This window comes from Triticum aestivum, chromosome 5D, assembly GCF_018294505.1.
Source record: "Triticum aestivum cultivar Chinese Spring chromosome 5D, IWGSC CS RefSeq v2.1, whole genome shotgun sequence".
Lineage (NCBI taxonomy): Eukaryota > Viridiplantae > Streptophyta > Magnoliopsida > Poales > Poaceae > Triticum > Triticum aestivum.
Window position 1 is genome coordinate 29,797,829 of NC_057808.1, and position 15,109 is coordinate 29,812,937.

General features: G+C 40.7%; 1 protein-coding gene across 2 annotated transcripts; it reads left to right on the forward strand.

Moving 5' to 3' along the window:
- Nucleotides 1-4,639: 4,639 nt before the first annotated feature.
- Nucleotides 4,640-15,088, forward strand: LOC123119223 (uncharacterized). 2 transcript variants are annotated; one of them, XM_044538938.1, is made up of 34 exons: nt 4,640-5,125; nt 5,249-5,362; nt 5,448-5,569; nt 5,645-5,724; nt 5,806-5,893; nt 6,104-6,257; nt 6,353-6,407; nt 6,490-6,577; nt 6,663-6,740; nt 6,922-7,042; nt 7,115-7,221; nt 7,303-7,391; nt 7,467-7,554; nt 8,045-8,132; nt 8,215-8,269; nt 8,350-8,431; nt 8,517-8,594; nt 8,738-8,779; nt 9,188-9,301; nt 9,405-9,449; nt 9,559-9,612; nt 9,689-9,766; nt 9,855-10,061; nt 10,155-10,228; nt 10,314-10,562; nt 10,651-10,734; nt 11,636-11,791; nt 12,143-12,265; nt 12,380-13,121; nt 13,263-13,384; nt 13,554-13,589; nt 13,707-13,796; nt 14,306-14,388; nt 14,851-15,088. In XM_044538938.1, exons 2-33 carry the CDS (start codon nt 5,269-5,271, stop codon nt 14,343-14,345), a joined length of 3,723 nt encoding a protein of 1,240 aa, XP_044394873.1. In that variant the 5' UTR covers nt 4,640-5,125; nt 5,249-5,268; the 3' UTR covers nt 14,346-14,388; nt 14,851-15,088. The 2 variants fall into 2 exon arrangements, with proteins under 2 accessions (XP_044394873.1, XP_044394872.1); XM_044538937.1 differs by having other exon boundaries at nt 4,641-5,125; nt 10,311-10,562.
- Nucleotides 15,089-15,109: the final 21 nt, after the last annotated feature.

Sequence of the window (15,109 nt, forward strand, 5' to 3'; positions counted from 1 at the left end):
GAGGCGCATACAAGTCTCATCGGATTGCAAAACGGTGGTGCAGGATTTAACTAAAGAGAATTTGGTGAGCTATGGTGCAGTTATTCATGAAATAGTTGAACATTCTTTAGCTTTTGATTTTTGTAATTCCAGTCATGGGTTTAGGAGCTCAAATTTTGAAGCTCACACCCTAGCGAAGCATGCTTTTATCTCTCGGTGGTGGCCGCCATGTTTGGTTAGGACACCACGGGAACTTACCATTCGTCCATGTAAACATTGTGACGAATCAATAAAAGCTTCGCGACGTTGTCTCAAAAAAAATCTAGCGAGCCCGGGCAAGTGCCCAGGCACGCCGGGCGCTGGCTCCGCCACTGCTTCCCGGTGAAATAGCGAAATCATTAATTAAGGAGTACTCGTTGCAAAGGGATCCAACTTGCCTGCTCCCTCCCCATGCTCCCACTTCATCCTACGGCTGCCCTTTTCCCTTTTTCCTTTCTAATCTAATCATCTCCCCCCTGATTTTAAGGGGGTGGGGCTGGGCCTTATTTTGTTCCAATCAAATCAAGCCACGTACGCGGGAGCACGGATGGGCACACGTGCGGGGAGCAGACAAGTCTCGTCCGTTGCAAAGAACACTCCACCTTCCCAGGTCGCGACAAGTGGCGCACATGCAGCGCGCCACTTGTCGCAACCTGGGAGTTTTCCCTTTTTTCGTAGATCCGTTTATTCAAAATGTTTTATCTCTTAAACCGTGCGTCCAAATCTCGAACCGTTTTCACCATTCGGTTCCTCGCGTCGAGATCTTCAAAACTAGATCCCATGTTGATAGGTTTTGATGAATTTTTTTTCACGAAAAAACCGGACGAAAAACTAGACGAAAAAACCGAACCGGGAGCATGGTTTTTTTCCTTTCCGAAAAAGGCACGCCCGTGCCTCTCGTGAACTCACAACCGTGCCTCTCGTGGAAGCAAAACCGTGACTATCGTGGAAGGAAAAAAACAGAAAACGTGTTTTTTTCCTTTTCCAAGAGGCACGGCCGTGTCACTCGCGAAAGCACAACCGTGCCTTTCGCGAAAGCAAAACCGTGACTCTCGCGAAAGAAAAAAAAACAGAAAACGCGTATTTTTTTCCATTTCCGAGAGGCACGGCCGTGACTCTCGCGAAAGCACAACCATGCCTCTCGCGGAAGCAAAAGCGTGACTCTCGCGAAAAAAACAAAAAACGCGTTTTGTTTTTCCCTTTTCGAGAGGCACGACCGTGACTCTCGCGAAAGCACAACCGTGCCTCTCGCAGAAGCAAAACTGTGACTCTCGTGAAAGAAAAAAACAGAAAACGTGTTTTTTTCCCGTTTCCGAAAGGCACGGCCGTGACTCTCGCTAAAGCACAACCGTGCCTCTCGCGAAAGAAAAACCGTGACTTTCGCGAAAGAAAGAAAAAGAAAACGCGTTTTTTCGCGCAAAAAGGATTTTTTTTCGAATTTTTTTATCAAAAAGCTAAGGAAGACCGGGAAAACCAAAACGTCGAAAAAACCCGGAAAAAAACCGTTTAAAAAGCCGAGAACGCGTGCGGAAAAAAAATCCGGAGGGAGTGTCCAGAGCGCGACACGTGGCGAATGACTGAGAGCGCGCCAAGTGGCGCTGATCGTTGCGAGGCTTCCGAAGGAGCGCTCGTTAACTAGTTGCTCTCGTGAAATAGTCTGACAAGACGGTCTTGGACCTTCCTCGCGCGTCGGACCCTCGTTCAACCTAGGATCGCGCGGCGCAGCTCTAGTTCATTCTTTAATACTAGCCACAATGGGTAGTAACATAGAGTAGTAACATGCCCATGTTACCATGTTACTACTCTATGTTACTACCTCTATAGTGGGGAGTAACATATGTGTGGTAACATGCAATACTTCATTTATTATGCTATAGACTCATCTTGTCTTGATATGCGTGATGTTACTCATACTATTAGTAACTAGCTATGTTACTACATGTCTCTCTTTCTTCATTTATTGCTTACCACATCATCTATTTTATTTAGATATGTGTGATGTTACTATCTATGTTACTCCCATTAAGGATAGTCTAATCGTCTGATGATTTCAGTCCGCACGTTCCCGAACTGATTCCTATCCCAAGATAACAAGTCGCCCGCCAGCCTGCAAAGCTTGTCACGGACCCCCTCCACCGAATCTCTTATATGCGCGTTCCAGCCAACGCCAACCACCGCATGCAGCATCTCGATCCTTTCCCACATTAGTTCGTATTTAAATCGCCTGGGACCCATATTGCATGCATGCACATCACGTAATCTCAGTAGTACGGGGACGTGATCGCTACTAGCTGCCGTCTTGTGATGCAGCCGGGAAGGCCAATGTCCATGCTGGTTTTGCCACGCACCGGTCAAGACGAACTCTGGTTCCTCCGGTCACATTTTTTCAAATGTCTAAATAGAAGGCGTGTTGGGACGATTTTTTTTGTCCGCGACGACCCAAATAGACACACGCGGACGAAATGGGTCGACGCGTTGGAGTTGCTCTAACCAATGTCCGTCAGTCCACATGTATCTAGTGCATCTCTAAAGGCATCCATTTGAGCTTGACTTCGATTGCCGACTCCGTCATGTTCACAGTCGTGTAAAACTTCATTGAAGTCACCAATGACAGCCCAGGGTTGGTTGTTGACACTAACTGTGCTCCTCAACATATTCCATGTCTTAAATCGCTAAGGCACTTGGGCCTCGCCATACACAAAAGTAATTCTCACTCGTGTTTCCATAAGGTCATCAATCAATGCATCAATATGGTACTCTGAGTAACCCACAACCTCAAGTTTTATTTCATCTTTCCAATAAATTCCAAGACCTCCACTACGACCAGAACTACTTACAACATAACTCTTATTGTAATCTAGAGTGCCTACTAAGTTTTCCACACGGGTACCCTTAATTTGAGTTTTGAGAATACAAAGAATAGAGGGGGCAAATTGTTTCGAAATGTCTCGAAGCTCTCAAACTGTCGCGGGTTTGCCAGCCTTACAGCAGTTCCAGCATAACAGACTCATTGTGCTAAGCGCGACTCCTCATGGGAGCCCGCCAAATGCGCATTGGTTTTGTTTCCCATGATATTCTTTTCGTTTCCTTCATGAGGTGCATTCGGCGTAGGCATGTTTTTCTTTGGTTCTTGCATGGACGATGGACTTGCTAGCACCACAGGGGGTGGTGAAGCTAAAAGCTCCTTCTCCACGAGCAGCGGAGGTGAAGTCACTAGAAGTGCCGAAGAGTTGTCGTCGACCTGGGACATGCCCCTCTTTCTGTTGCCCTCTGCCTCGACCATAGTAGTATCCCGATGTTTTGAACTTGGGTCTACTTGTTCCATCCATTCAGATTGTTGTTTCTGATTTGCACCGCGGCCAGCACGACCTCTGCCACAACCTCCTCCCAAGCCTCTTCCGGCTCCAGGGCCACACCCAGGGCCCCTGAACCAGTTTGCACGGAGGTTCTTCAAGACAAGTGCCGATGGTGGATGGGTGCCGTTTCCACATTCCTTGTGTTGATGACCCAAGTGGCCGCACACGACGCATCAATCAAGCAACCTCTCATACTTTACCCGGAATATTCCCCTCTTCTTCTTGATAACCAAAGACACAACATTCTTCAAGGGTCTAGTGACATCCACCTTAACTCTGACCCTAAAAAGATTTCTTCAAAATCTTGGGATTTAGGCTCTGCATACACAAACTCGCCTACCGTGGCTGCAAGGGATTTTATTAAGTGGAGGAAGAGCTCTGGCAGGTCGTGAATTTGGATCCACATCTCTATCTTGTCCAGCTTGACTGTTGATGGTCTAGTAAATCCATCATATGGCTCGATAACGATAGCTTTACCTTTGAAGGTCCATAGTCCATCCTCCATTACTCGCTCCCAATCGCCGAGACATGAAAATTGTAACGTGTACAGGTTGTCGTTGAGGGGCCGAAATTTGACTGCTTGCGCCAGATCCCAAGCAACACACATGTTTTTGAAGAACCAATACTGACTATACGACTTCTACATATGAGCTTGAGCTATCGCCATCCAATGCGCCGCATCCTCCGGCCCGTCCTCAACTACAAGTCCACCAGACCATCCTCCTTGAAACCTAGCTCCCACATCATAGCTTCCATGTCGCTGACCGCCGATCCAGATGCCGGTGTCGCGTCCTCCATGAGATATCTAGCCCGTGAAGATGATTCCCGCGGGCGGGAAGAACCCTAGACACGCCTCCCCCTGTCGCGTTAGCCGTGAGTCCGAAGACACCGGCTGCAGCAGCGAACGGAGAGGGTAGGGGATCGATTTTCTCCACGTCGTAGCCAGGCACCGTCAAGAGTATAGGAACCCTTTTTTTAACTTTAGCGACTTTATTTAATTAATAATCATATCCTTTACAATAAGAGGGACCAAGAAATCTGGAGATTTATCATACCACATCCCTGATTCCTGCCTCAAAAAACTAATAAATAGCGAGAGGGGAGACCAGTAGGTGCTGAGTTCAATTTGCCATACGGACCCTTTTGTTAGTATGAAAAATCTAAAAAGAAACGACTGTAACCACAGCCCAGCACGAGCATAAAAAAAAAAACTCCATCCCAATCGATCGATCGATAGTTCTCGAATCTCGACTACCCCTAAAAAAAGAAAGAAAGAAAGAAGATAGTTCTCGACTCCTCGGTTGGTTGGCCTGAGTTTGCAATCGCCTACAGGACCTAGGGTTCCGTCTCCGCCGCCTCTAGCTTCCCCTCCCTCCCTCTCCTTCCCTCCCTTGCCGGACCCCCGTTCATCCTGCCGACGACCCACATTTCCATCTAGCTCGCTTCTGGCGCAGTCCGCACGCCGGCGACCCGGCCGCTTTCTCCGCGATCTGCCTCGACCTCCGCGATCTGCCTCGACCTCGAGCTCGACGACCTCCGCGATCTTCCTCGACCTCGAGCGCGACGACCTCCGCGATCTGCCTCGACCTCGAGCTCGACGACCTCCGCGATCTGCCTCGACCTCGAGCTCGACGACCTCCGCGATCTGCCTCGACCTCGAGCCCGACGACCTCCGCGATCTGCCTCGACCTCAAGACCTCCACGATCTGCCTCGACCGTCGCCTTCCATTCCCATCTGCACTGTCTGACCGGTAAGACCAAACGATTCGTCCTAATCCCTCCTCCTCAAGTTGTTATCGTGATTCACGTTTCGTATGTGCCGTGGGTTAGCTTAAATTAACCGGGGTTAGTTTGTGTTTGTTATTTCTACACAGCTGCTCCCTCCCCGCCCGCCATGGATTATACAACGAGGACCATTGCCTTCAATGGACTGTTTCCCACTATTGTCTGTCAGAAAGACAATAACTCATCCCCACTGTTAGCTTTATGTCAGTATTAGTTTATCACCTGCACATTCTTCTACATTTGAATGATTATTATTACTTTGAATTAAGAATGAGATTGTCTTCACAGGTAATTCATTAATTCTATTGGGCGAGTTCAACTTAAATTTAGGGTATGGTGTCTGTACTATATCAGAGAAGAAACTTATTGACTGTGTCTGTGATTATTTTATGACTAAGGCCACTCACAAGGTTTGTTTTCAATCTCGTGCAATCGAATAGTTTTATGGTTGGGGTTGGGCTGCTAATGTGTAATGCAATTCACAGGGGACGAAAACTAGGAGAACTGCAAATAAAACCCTCAAACGTTTGGCACAACCCATTCAGTGTAAAATGATGCTCACAAGGTATTCAGTTGGTTACTTGTTAATTTGTTCCTTTTATGTAGATTTGTACTTTTGTGTTCTAATGTCATGTTGATGCTGTAGTGTTGAGCATATGGAGACCAGTGAAGAACTCCAGTTATTTGAGAAATTGGGTATTAAAGTTTATCATGCTAATGTTGTTGATCCCAAGGTAAATATTAAGTGTGAACTGTTTTTTTTTGTGCTATGTCACCTACTTTTATGCTTGCTTCACAACAAAATTTTATTGCTTTATTTCGTTTAATTTGCTGATTGCTGATATTGGAGCATGATGATTGATTGTACTGATTATGTGATTACCTTCTCTTGCTCACGTTTTTACTAGAACCTTGTGATTTATTTAATTCATGTTGATGTCTAGGAGGAAGAACTTGTTAGAGCCATAGGGACAAATACATTTGACACCCTTTTGGCTGGTCTTGCTGCACATAAAGCCAAGACAGATGTGCAGAGTCGTTCTTCCGGTTCTTCAAAGGTGGATGGGAGTGCAACATCGCATTTGGAGGCAGTCAATTGTGAGCATTTTTGGTCTTGTTATTCGTATTATGGATTTGTAAATCGTTTTAGCAAATGATGTTCACTGCAGTGTTTCTAAAAAATTGCATTTCAGGGGAATTGATTGATGACTTCCTTACTAAGAACCACACTCAGTTAACAGCATATGGGTATGAATTGATGCTTTGTTTATGTTAATATGTCTCTATTCATGTTACTGATTAATATGTGGCTGTTGTTTTGAGATGGCAGTATCCAGTCTATAAAACAACAGATGATAGATAATAATACAACCGTATGTGCTCTGTTCTGGAATAATCAGTTTCACGTGGTGTCGCAGGTGGTTTTTTTTTTATTATGTTACTTTCTGCACATGTACTTCAATAAATCTGTATGTTTAATAACTTCCATGCTTTCTTATGCAGCTACATGGAACTTTGCTTCTGTTACAAAATAATGCAGATCAGGTTGACAAGCCTATTGTATGGAAGCATTTCAATGATGTATGTTATGCTATTTATTTTGACTTTGTTTTCTTTCCCTAGTTACAGTTCTTACTGTTTTAATGCCCTTTCTAGAAACCTATTTGATAATCATATATTTCCTCATTTTTTTAAGTCATTAATGTCATGTGATGCTTGCATGGGCGAATTAAATTGACTACGGATTCACTTCTTCACAAAGGTTTTGGACAGCTCATGGACACAAGGGAATGACTATGTCGCAAAATCTGTGGATTTTAAAGGCTGCCGGAGGTTCATTATTTATCCTAATATGACTGGCTCATCCGCGCTGGTAGCACTATGTAAGTGTGTCTCAATTGTGATGCAAATTTAGCTCCTGTGGGCCACTTTTAGTCAATCTTGTGTTTTTGCAGGCAATGCCATACTTCTAAGAGGTGATGTGGACCTGAGTAAAATACTCGATTGTAACTTGAGTCTAAATCTTGGCCATCTTCATCAAGTTGTTTTTGGGGCCTCCAAGGTTTAATCGAATTGTTTCTACTTCTGTACATTGTCTTGGGTATATGATGTTATTTTGTTAATGGGCTGTTTTAATTTACAGACTAAATCCTATACCATGAGGCCAGAAGAATGGGTTGTAGCAGTAGGATGCCTTCATCAACCTGTCGATGTTAAAATGAACTTTAAAAGGTTAGTTTGCTTATCTGTAGTTTCTTACTTCACGCGGTTTATATTCTGATAACCTCTTGTGTGGTAATATTGCAGCATCCGTAACATAAAAATCACGAAAGACTTTGAGATTTTTGAGAACTTTGGCTTTGATTTATACCATGGTTTCATCGCTGACCCGGAGGTATGCACTTAATCCAATATGGCATGAGTCGTTGTTCTAGCTACTGTTTCTTGACCTTTTCTAGTCTTTGGAATTAGATTCAGCCTTCCTTCTATGATTTTATATCGGTGTTGCTGTATGATATTTCTCATTTCACCTTTTTTGACACATGTCCTTAGGTGGGTATTTGTTTAAGTACTTTGTGAGTAAACCTTGCTTAGGTAGTTAGGAGTTAAGCACGTTTCGCCTTTTTTGACACATGTCACTTTCTATATATCTCTATACATTACAAGCTGTTGTAGCTGTGCACACTAAACCTTCTAGCCACATAACTGTGTACGCGAGGAAGAAAGAACTTCCAACATGCTCTACTTCTGAAGCCAGATAAATAATTTGTATACTCATTACCACTTTAGACTTGTACAGGAATAATGTTACATTTCTTGTTATTTTGTTACTAACAAATACTTTTAGCCTATGATTTACTATTTATGTTTGTTTAAATGTTTAGGATCTCAATCTTTGCAATGCAATTGGAGAAAGGTATTATGATTGTACAACTGAGAGCCCACCTTCTCATTTGAAGGCAGAAGATCATAGTGAGAACTTTGTTTATTCATTATTCAAAATTCTTTCTATGTGTTGATCCCTTAGATTGTGACAAAGGTAATTCATTTGCAGGAGAGTTACTTGATAAGTTCCTAAAAGATCATGATACCGAACTAACACCTCATGGGTACAAGATATCTACACTATGTTTACACATGTTTTTCTCACTCCAGTAAACTTAATTTGTTGTTTTTTTCAACCTGTCAGTTTGCAAAGTTTACAAGAGGAATTGTCTGAAACAAATATCCATGTTATATTCTGGAACAAACAGTTCCATACTGCTATCAAGGTATCATACTTTGTTAGGTTATTGTCTCAGATTTTACTGAATAACCTTCCTGATATGTTATGTCCTCTATCCTTCTTTCGTGCAGTGCAATAACCGCATCTTTGTTTTGGATCCAAGTTTGAGTTCATTTGATGCTGGCAAAATATGGAGAAGTTTAGACAGTGTAATATCATCGTCACATCTCTTATATCACTACCACCGTTCATATTGATTAGGTGTACTAATTTTAGTGACTAGTGAATTACTTGTCACTTGATTGTTTTTCTTTGAGTATATGATTATACTTCACACTCGTTCATTTTTTAGGTGGATGGTGCCGGAGAAACTTTGGCCAGTGTTTCCTACCCTGTAAGTGCATCATAAATGAGATACAATGCTAACTGATAATAATTATCTGGAAGAAGCTAATACAAATCTTTGTTGGTTCGAGTGCTCGTATTGATATTCTACACCATACGTTTTTCACTATATTGTGTAAGAACAAACTGCTACTATTGATTAGGTGTAGTAATAGTAGTGACTAGTTGAGTATGCTCTATTACTAGTAGTGCTTGTCACTGGATTTTTTGTTGGCTCGGCTACACACTACTCCCTCCGTCCCATAATATAAGACGTTTTTTGACACTATGTATTATATTGTGTTAGGACACAAATGCTACCAACCAGCAGGCCTGTATCTAGATATTTAGTGGATTAACTCTTTGTTTGTTTGAGTGCTCGTAAAGATTTTCACTATTTTCTTTATTAATCCTGCAGAAGTCAGGCGAACATAAATGCATCAGTCCAGATTGTCTATTGGCATTTAACTCACCATTTAATCTTCGACGGCATAATTATGTTCATCATACAAGTTCTGGCAGCAAAGAATTGGTCTGTCTTTTTTCCTTATCTTTCTCATCTATTTATTGTTTTTATATATTTACTTGTGTGTCAAACTCCGCACAGTTAACCTCCATTTGCCAATGTTCTGCAGGACATTTTGCAACACAGAACTGAATTTAGTAATTGTTGGGATAGTGTAAGTTATTTTGAACAAATTATTTATGCTTGTTTTCATAGTTTGCTCACGCATTGTAAATTAGGTTTAGATATAATAACTCTTTTCTTCCTTTTCTTATGCTGTTCAGCTCTCATCTGAAGAGTCTGGGGAGATATTGTCTTTAAAGGATATGAAATTTAAGGTATTTTACTCAACATGACCAGTAACTACACACCATTTTTGTAAGAAAGTTATCTGAAATTGAAATATATTTTCAGAATCTTGAGGGAAAACTCATTGTGCGAATATTAGAACAGCGATCTTCTGAAGGGGACAGTGTTGCTATGACGTTGTTGGTATGTTATTTTGCATGACTTCTATACCATGTTCTGTAAGTATGAAATCAGTAAATAGTTTTTATTCCTTTTTTGTGCGTTCTTATAGGGCATTAGGAGTCGTTTAATGGAAGGAGAAAAGATAACGTCAGCAGTTCTGTTTGCTGTTCTCGATGAAGCCAGCGAGAAAACTTTGTTAAGCTCTGATATTCGTAATTGTGAAGAGGGAAGAATATGGGACGGCAGTCTGAGTGGCATCATGACTGACATGAACTCATTGCTTGCGTGTTACAGCTACTTGCTTGAGAAAGCATTGGTAGGTTTGTACTTTATTATGCAAGAGATGATGTATTGTCACAATATGGTTTCAACATTGGACATACACAAGCTTACATTATATAAATAACAGGTGAGCGAATGGTTACAACACAAGGATGCACTAGCAAATAAAGTTGGGGAAGATCTTATTGCCGCGGAGAAAAGGTATCACTAGCACCATTAATGCATTACTGAGATAAAAATTACAGTTTATTATCATTTTGTAACTTAGAAGTGAAATGTCCAGTAGGGGAAAGAAAAAGGCCAACGACCAAAACAAACAGGGAAATCATAGTTCTACCGGAAATCATAGTTCTACTTCTACTGGCCAACGTGATGACCAATCTTTAGAAGGCACTGGAGAGGATACAAGCGATAACGACAAACAGGGAGAGCTAGATATTTCTTCTCATCCTACCGGAAATCATAGTTCTACTTCTACTGGCCAACGTGATGACCAACCTTTAGAAGGCACTGCAGAGGATCCAAGAGATAACAGGTTATATTATCGGTTAATAACATTGAGTCTGTTATTGCTAAGAAATTATTATGATGTCAATTTCTAACTTTGGAGCGGAAACTTCCAGGGTTCAAAGTAGCCAATCGTTAAAACATCCTGAAGACGACACCATTGGCAATCTGTATGATTTGGTTCTTGAATTCCTCAAGAGGTACTGCTTATTCATTTTCCTTCTGACTCGTCTGCTGTTAGAACAAGTGTTTATTTTATGTTGGTTGTTGATTCTTGTTTGTTTAAGAGAAGATCATCTGCTGTTTTATTTTGGTTTCAGTTCCTATGTTAATGCACATATATGATTGGAAATAAATCTGCTTGTGTACTGGACTGCCACTTCACAATGATTTCAACATGGTTGTTGATTTGTCCTATCTTTACTTTTTTTAGTACTTGACCGTTGTAATCCATGCTTTGTTTTTGTCACTATTGGGTTGCATATCATGTCACTGTCTTGTTTGTCGCCAGGATCCAAGTCTATAACATTTTACTAGTTTCCGGAATCCATGCTATATTTTTGTCAGTACTTGGATCCATGTCATGTTGAATTTTTTCTGTCCAATGCGTTGCTGATATTTCCTCATTCATCCCGCTTTATCAATGTTTGTAACATCTAGCTATCTCTAAGTTTCAGTTTATGGAATTAAGAATAAAGATGGTAATGCATTTGCACAAGTGGTATTTCATTTTTATCTTGTATGGTAATCTGGACGGGTGACTTTTGGGTGCTATGAAGTGTAGTGCATAGTGTTATTTTTCCTGATGTACTTGTATTATACTCGCTCCGTCCCAAAATTCTTGTCTTAGATTTGTCTAGATACGGATGTATCTAATACTAAAACGTGACTTGATACATCCGTATTTAGACAAATGTAAGACAAGAATTTTGGGACGGAGGGAGTATGTATTATATGTTATTTGTTTGCTCCTTCCTAAAGTTTGAGACATGTTTTTATATCATGAGTAATGCAGCAGTGGCCATGTTGGCCATGGTGGTGTGGATCAGACTTTTTTGTTTTGTGTTGAACACAAGTGCTATGTTTCATATGTTTACGCAGGTTTAGGAACAACGAACCCAAAAAATTCTACAGAGGCATAATTGAAGCGATTAAATATATGAACAATTTGCATATGCACATTCTTTTTTCGCACATTGAAGAAGATTCTCCAGAACTTGCTGCATATATTATTGATCATTATCATGACAGTGACAGGTATGTAAGTATGTTCGAAAGTTACATAGATTCATCCTAATGCTATATGTTTTGCGCACTTGTTGATACATTTCTTGTCATATTTAACATTTGTATCTCATTCTAGTTATATCTTACTAAACAACCTACTGTCATTCTTATCTAGTAGTTTCAAGTTTGTTTAGCCTGGTCCCTGCATCAATTATAAGTTATTTTCTCCACTAAACCCCTCCCTAAGCTGCTTAGTAAATGTCAATTGTTTGTAGTTATAGTACACACCTACCTTAAATTACCCCATTTTACTATTTTTGGAGTAGCACCTCATCAGTTACTGATTGTCTCTGTTCTAACGTTATTTATATCTTATTCCAGGGTTAAAGCTGATATATCACGTGCTGCTGCTCAATACCTCATCGAACATAATATCGGAAAATCTGAGCAAGAGATACGTGAGGGTATATCTGTGATGATTGTGGGTCTGCCCTCACCAACCAGGTCAGTTTTTTATAATGCCTTAAATAAGAGAACCTTATTTGTCTGATATTAAAAGATTCTTACAACCAAGTAACCAACAAAAATTGACAATTGTCTTTCTTTTCTCAAATGCAGTAACATGTCTTTTAAGAAATATGCTAGGCTAAACAAGTTGATAAGGCCTTTTAGACTTCCAAAGAAGTTTCGTCGACTTTTTTCACCTCGTTGGAAAGGAAGATTGTACTTGATGACATATGCTGGTAGAAAAGCTGCTCGTGGGTTATTGAACTACATCCTTGAGATGCACAAGGAAAAACTCTGTTGGAGAGGTGAATGGAAATTGTCTGACATGCGAATCAAAGATGGATTGTTTCGTATTGACAAACAAGCATTGTATGATGCGGATGTCGATGGGATGGCTGAAGATTTTAAAAAGTACATCGAACTCCTGAATCCTTACTATGTTGTAGTTGAACAATCCTCCTCCAATAGTCCACCATATTGGGAAATTCTTCAAACTGACACCATGGTGATACCAGATCCGTCTAAGGACCCAAAGGCATTTCGCAGATTTCTGAAGTACATGTCTGCACACTTTGCATTCATGCCGCCAGTTAGCATATATCAGTTTCTTTGCCTGCTATATAGCATTTGTGATGGACTAAAGGCAAACAGCGATAAACAATATAAACCATTGAACTTTGAGCCGGAGAACAATTTTGAAGGTTGGACACTCAAGGTCTTTGAAGTATTTCTGTTTAAGGAGGTCTTCAACTTTTCGAGGAATGGTGCCATTGTCAATGTGTACAGTGATTCATACTGGCATCTGCTACAGTTTAGTAGACATTTCTCTTCGCATATTCTAAGACTGACAAAGGTATTTTTAATAATTCTGTTAGTTTATTCTGTTCTCAAGGCCTCAACATACATTCTGTTTAGCTAGTTTTGCTCAGTTGTTGCATCGAAATGATTTGTGATATTGTCTGCATGTTCTGAATTTTGTTTTGTTCTTGTGAAGAAACTTCATGGTCAAGACGTCCAGGATCTGATCTTAATACATTTAATGCTAGCCTGCCGTCTCGATCAATATTTGGCATTACTAGTTCGACACACTGTTAATGAAACAAACATGGATGGACTGTAAGTATTTGTGTTTCTTGTTCTATCTTATACTCCCTCCGTCCCAAAATAAGTGACTCAACTTTGTACTAGTTTTAGTATAAAGTTAGTACAAAGTTGAGTCACTTATTTTGGGACGGAGGGAGTAGCATATTGTTCTTCTCAGTTAATGTATTATATGTCATTGTAGATTTTTTCGTGCATGGCAAGCGCTCTTAGCTTCAGAGTGAGTTTCCTTCACATTATATTGCATATTGTAATTAAGTTTTTTGCTCTACATGTAATGATGGGATCATTTAATTTTATTTCTTGTATCATGTACGCAAAATATATAAATGTGAAGTGATAAAACTGAGGAGGAGGATATGTTAGAAAATCTTGAAGAATCTGAATCTGAGGATGAAGAAAGTGACATTGCTGTTGAAGATTCAAGGTAACAATCTGGAAAACAAGAACTGTGATTAGATGATTTAATATATTTTGTTCATCTTGCTATGTTGTACTACATAGATAATAAGCATCTGGTGCAAAAGTTCTGAGGGCTCCTTTGATTCAAAGGAATTTTATAGGATTTCTGGAGGATTGAAATCCTTAGGATTTTTCCCTATGTTGGTCCTTTGATTCATAGGATTGGATCCCATAGGAATTTTTCCTATGGAATCTTTTGTACTACATTTCATATGAAATCTAACATCCACTTCAACCTCTTTTTACAATTTCTTTGTTTTTTCTGTGGCATCAAACACTTCATTGTTAACCCTATAGGATTCAAGTGGACATGCCACTCCAACCCTACACTTTTTCTATTCCTACGTTTTCAATATCCTATGAATCAAAGAGGCTCTGAGTTTTAATTTGTATTTAATATATATACATCTAAATTTCTGTTAGCACTAGGAAAAAAATCTGATATGTAATGTGATATATGTGATAATTGTACAGCGACAAAATTGAGGATGAAGATATTGCAGTTCAAATCTGAGGATGAAGAGTGACAAGGAATGCTATTCCTGGAAAGAAACAAGGTAATATATAAACGCACCCTAAACGCGTTAGCCCTGATCGTGTCGAGTAGGCTAATGCTATAGGGCTGTGCTCTTTTGATGATTATGTCTTGAGTTATTGAGCTATGAGCGTAATCAATGACTGGGTTACTCCTCTCGCGGGGGTGGTGGTGGTGTGGACTGTTTGCTGCCACCAATCCACAAATGTCCGCCAAGCAGCTGGTGGTTGATCTGTCAACTGGAACATGCATTTCTATCTTTCTTGTGAATGTGGTGATTATGGCTCTCGGATGTACATTCATTTGTTTTGCCAAATGTGCCTTTGCAGTTCTGAATCTCCAAGCCAACATGCAACTTTGGTTTTCAGTTGATGTCGCAACTTTAATGAACTAATTTCTGCCATTCATTTTTCCATCTGTTTGCCCCCTCTTCTTTGGGCTCTCCGGTGGCTGCACAATCTCACCGGTGCTCCGTGACTTGCAGAACTATGATACCACATCCGTTGTCAGTCCAGCAGGAGTGGGATGGTGTTGTCCATCCTTGCGGTGTGGACTGCGGAGCACATCTCTGCGGCACACGATGGAGGAACTCCAGTTTCTAAAATGAAATTGTGGGTCGTTTGTCATTAGATGGTTGGAAGTCAGTTCTTTTTAGAAATGTTGTGCTGTAATTTATTCTTCATGTATCTGTAGTATTAAAGAGAAAGTGGTTCGTTGGTACATGTGAGCATCTCCTGTCCCGA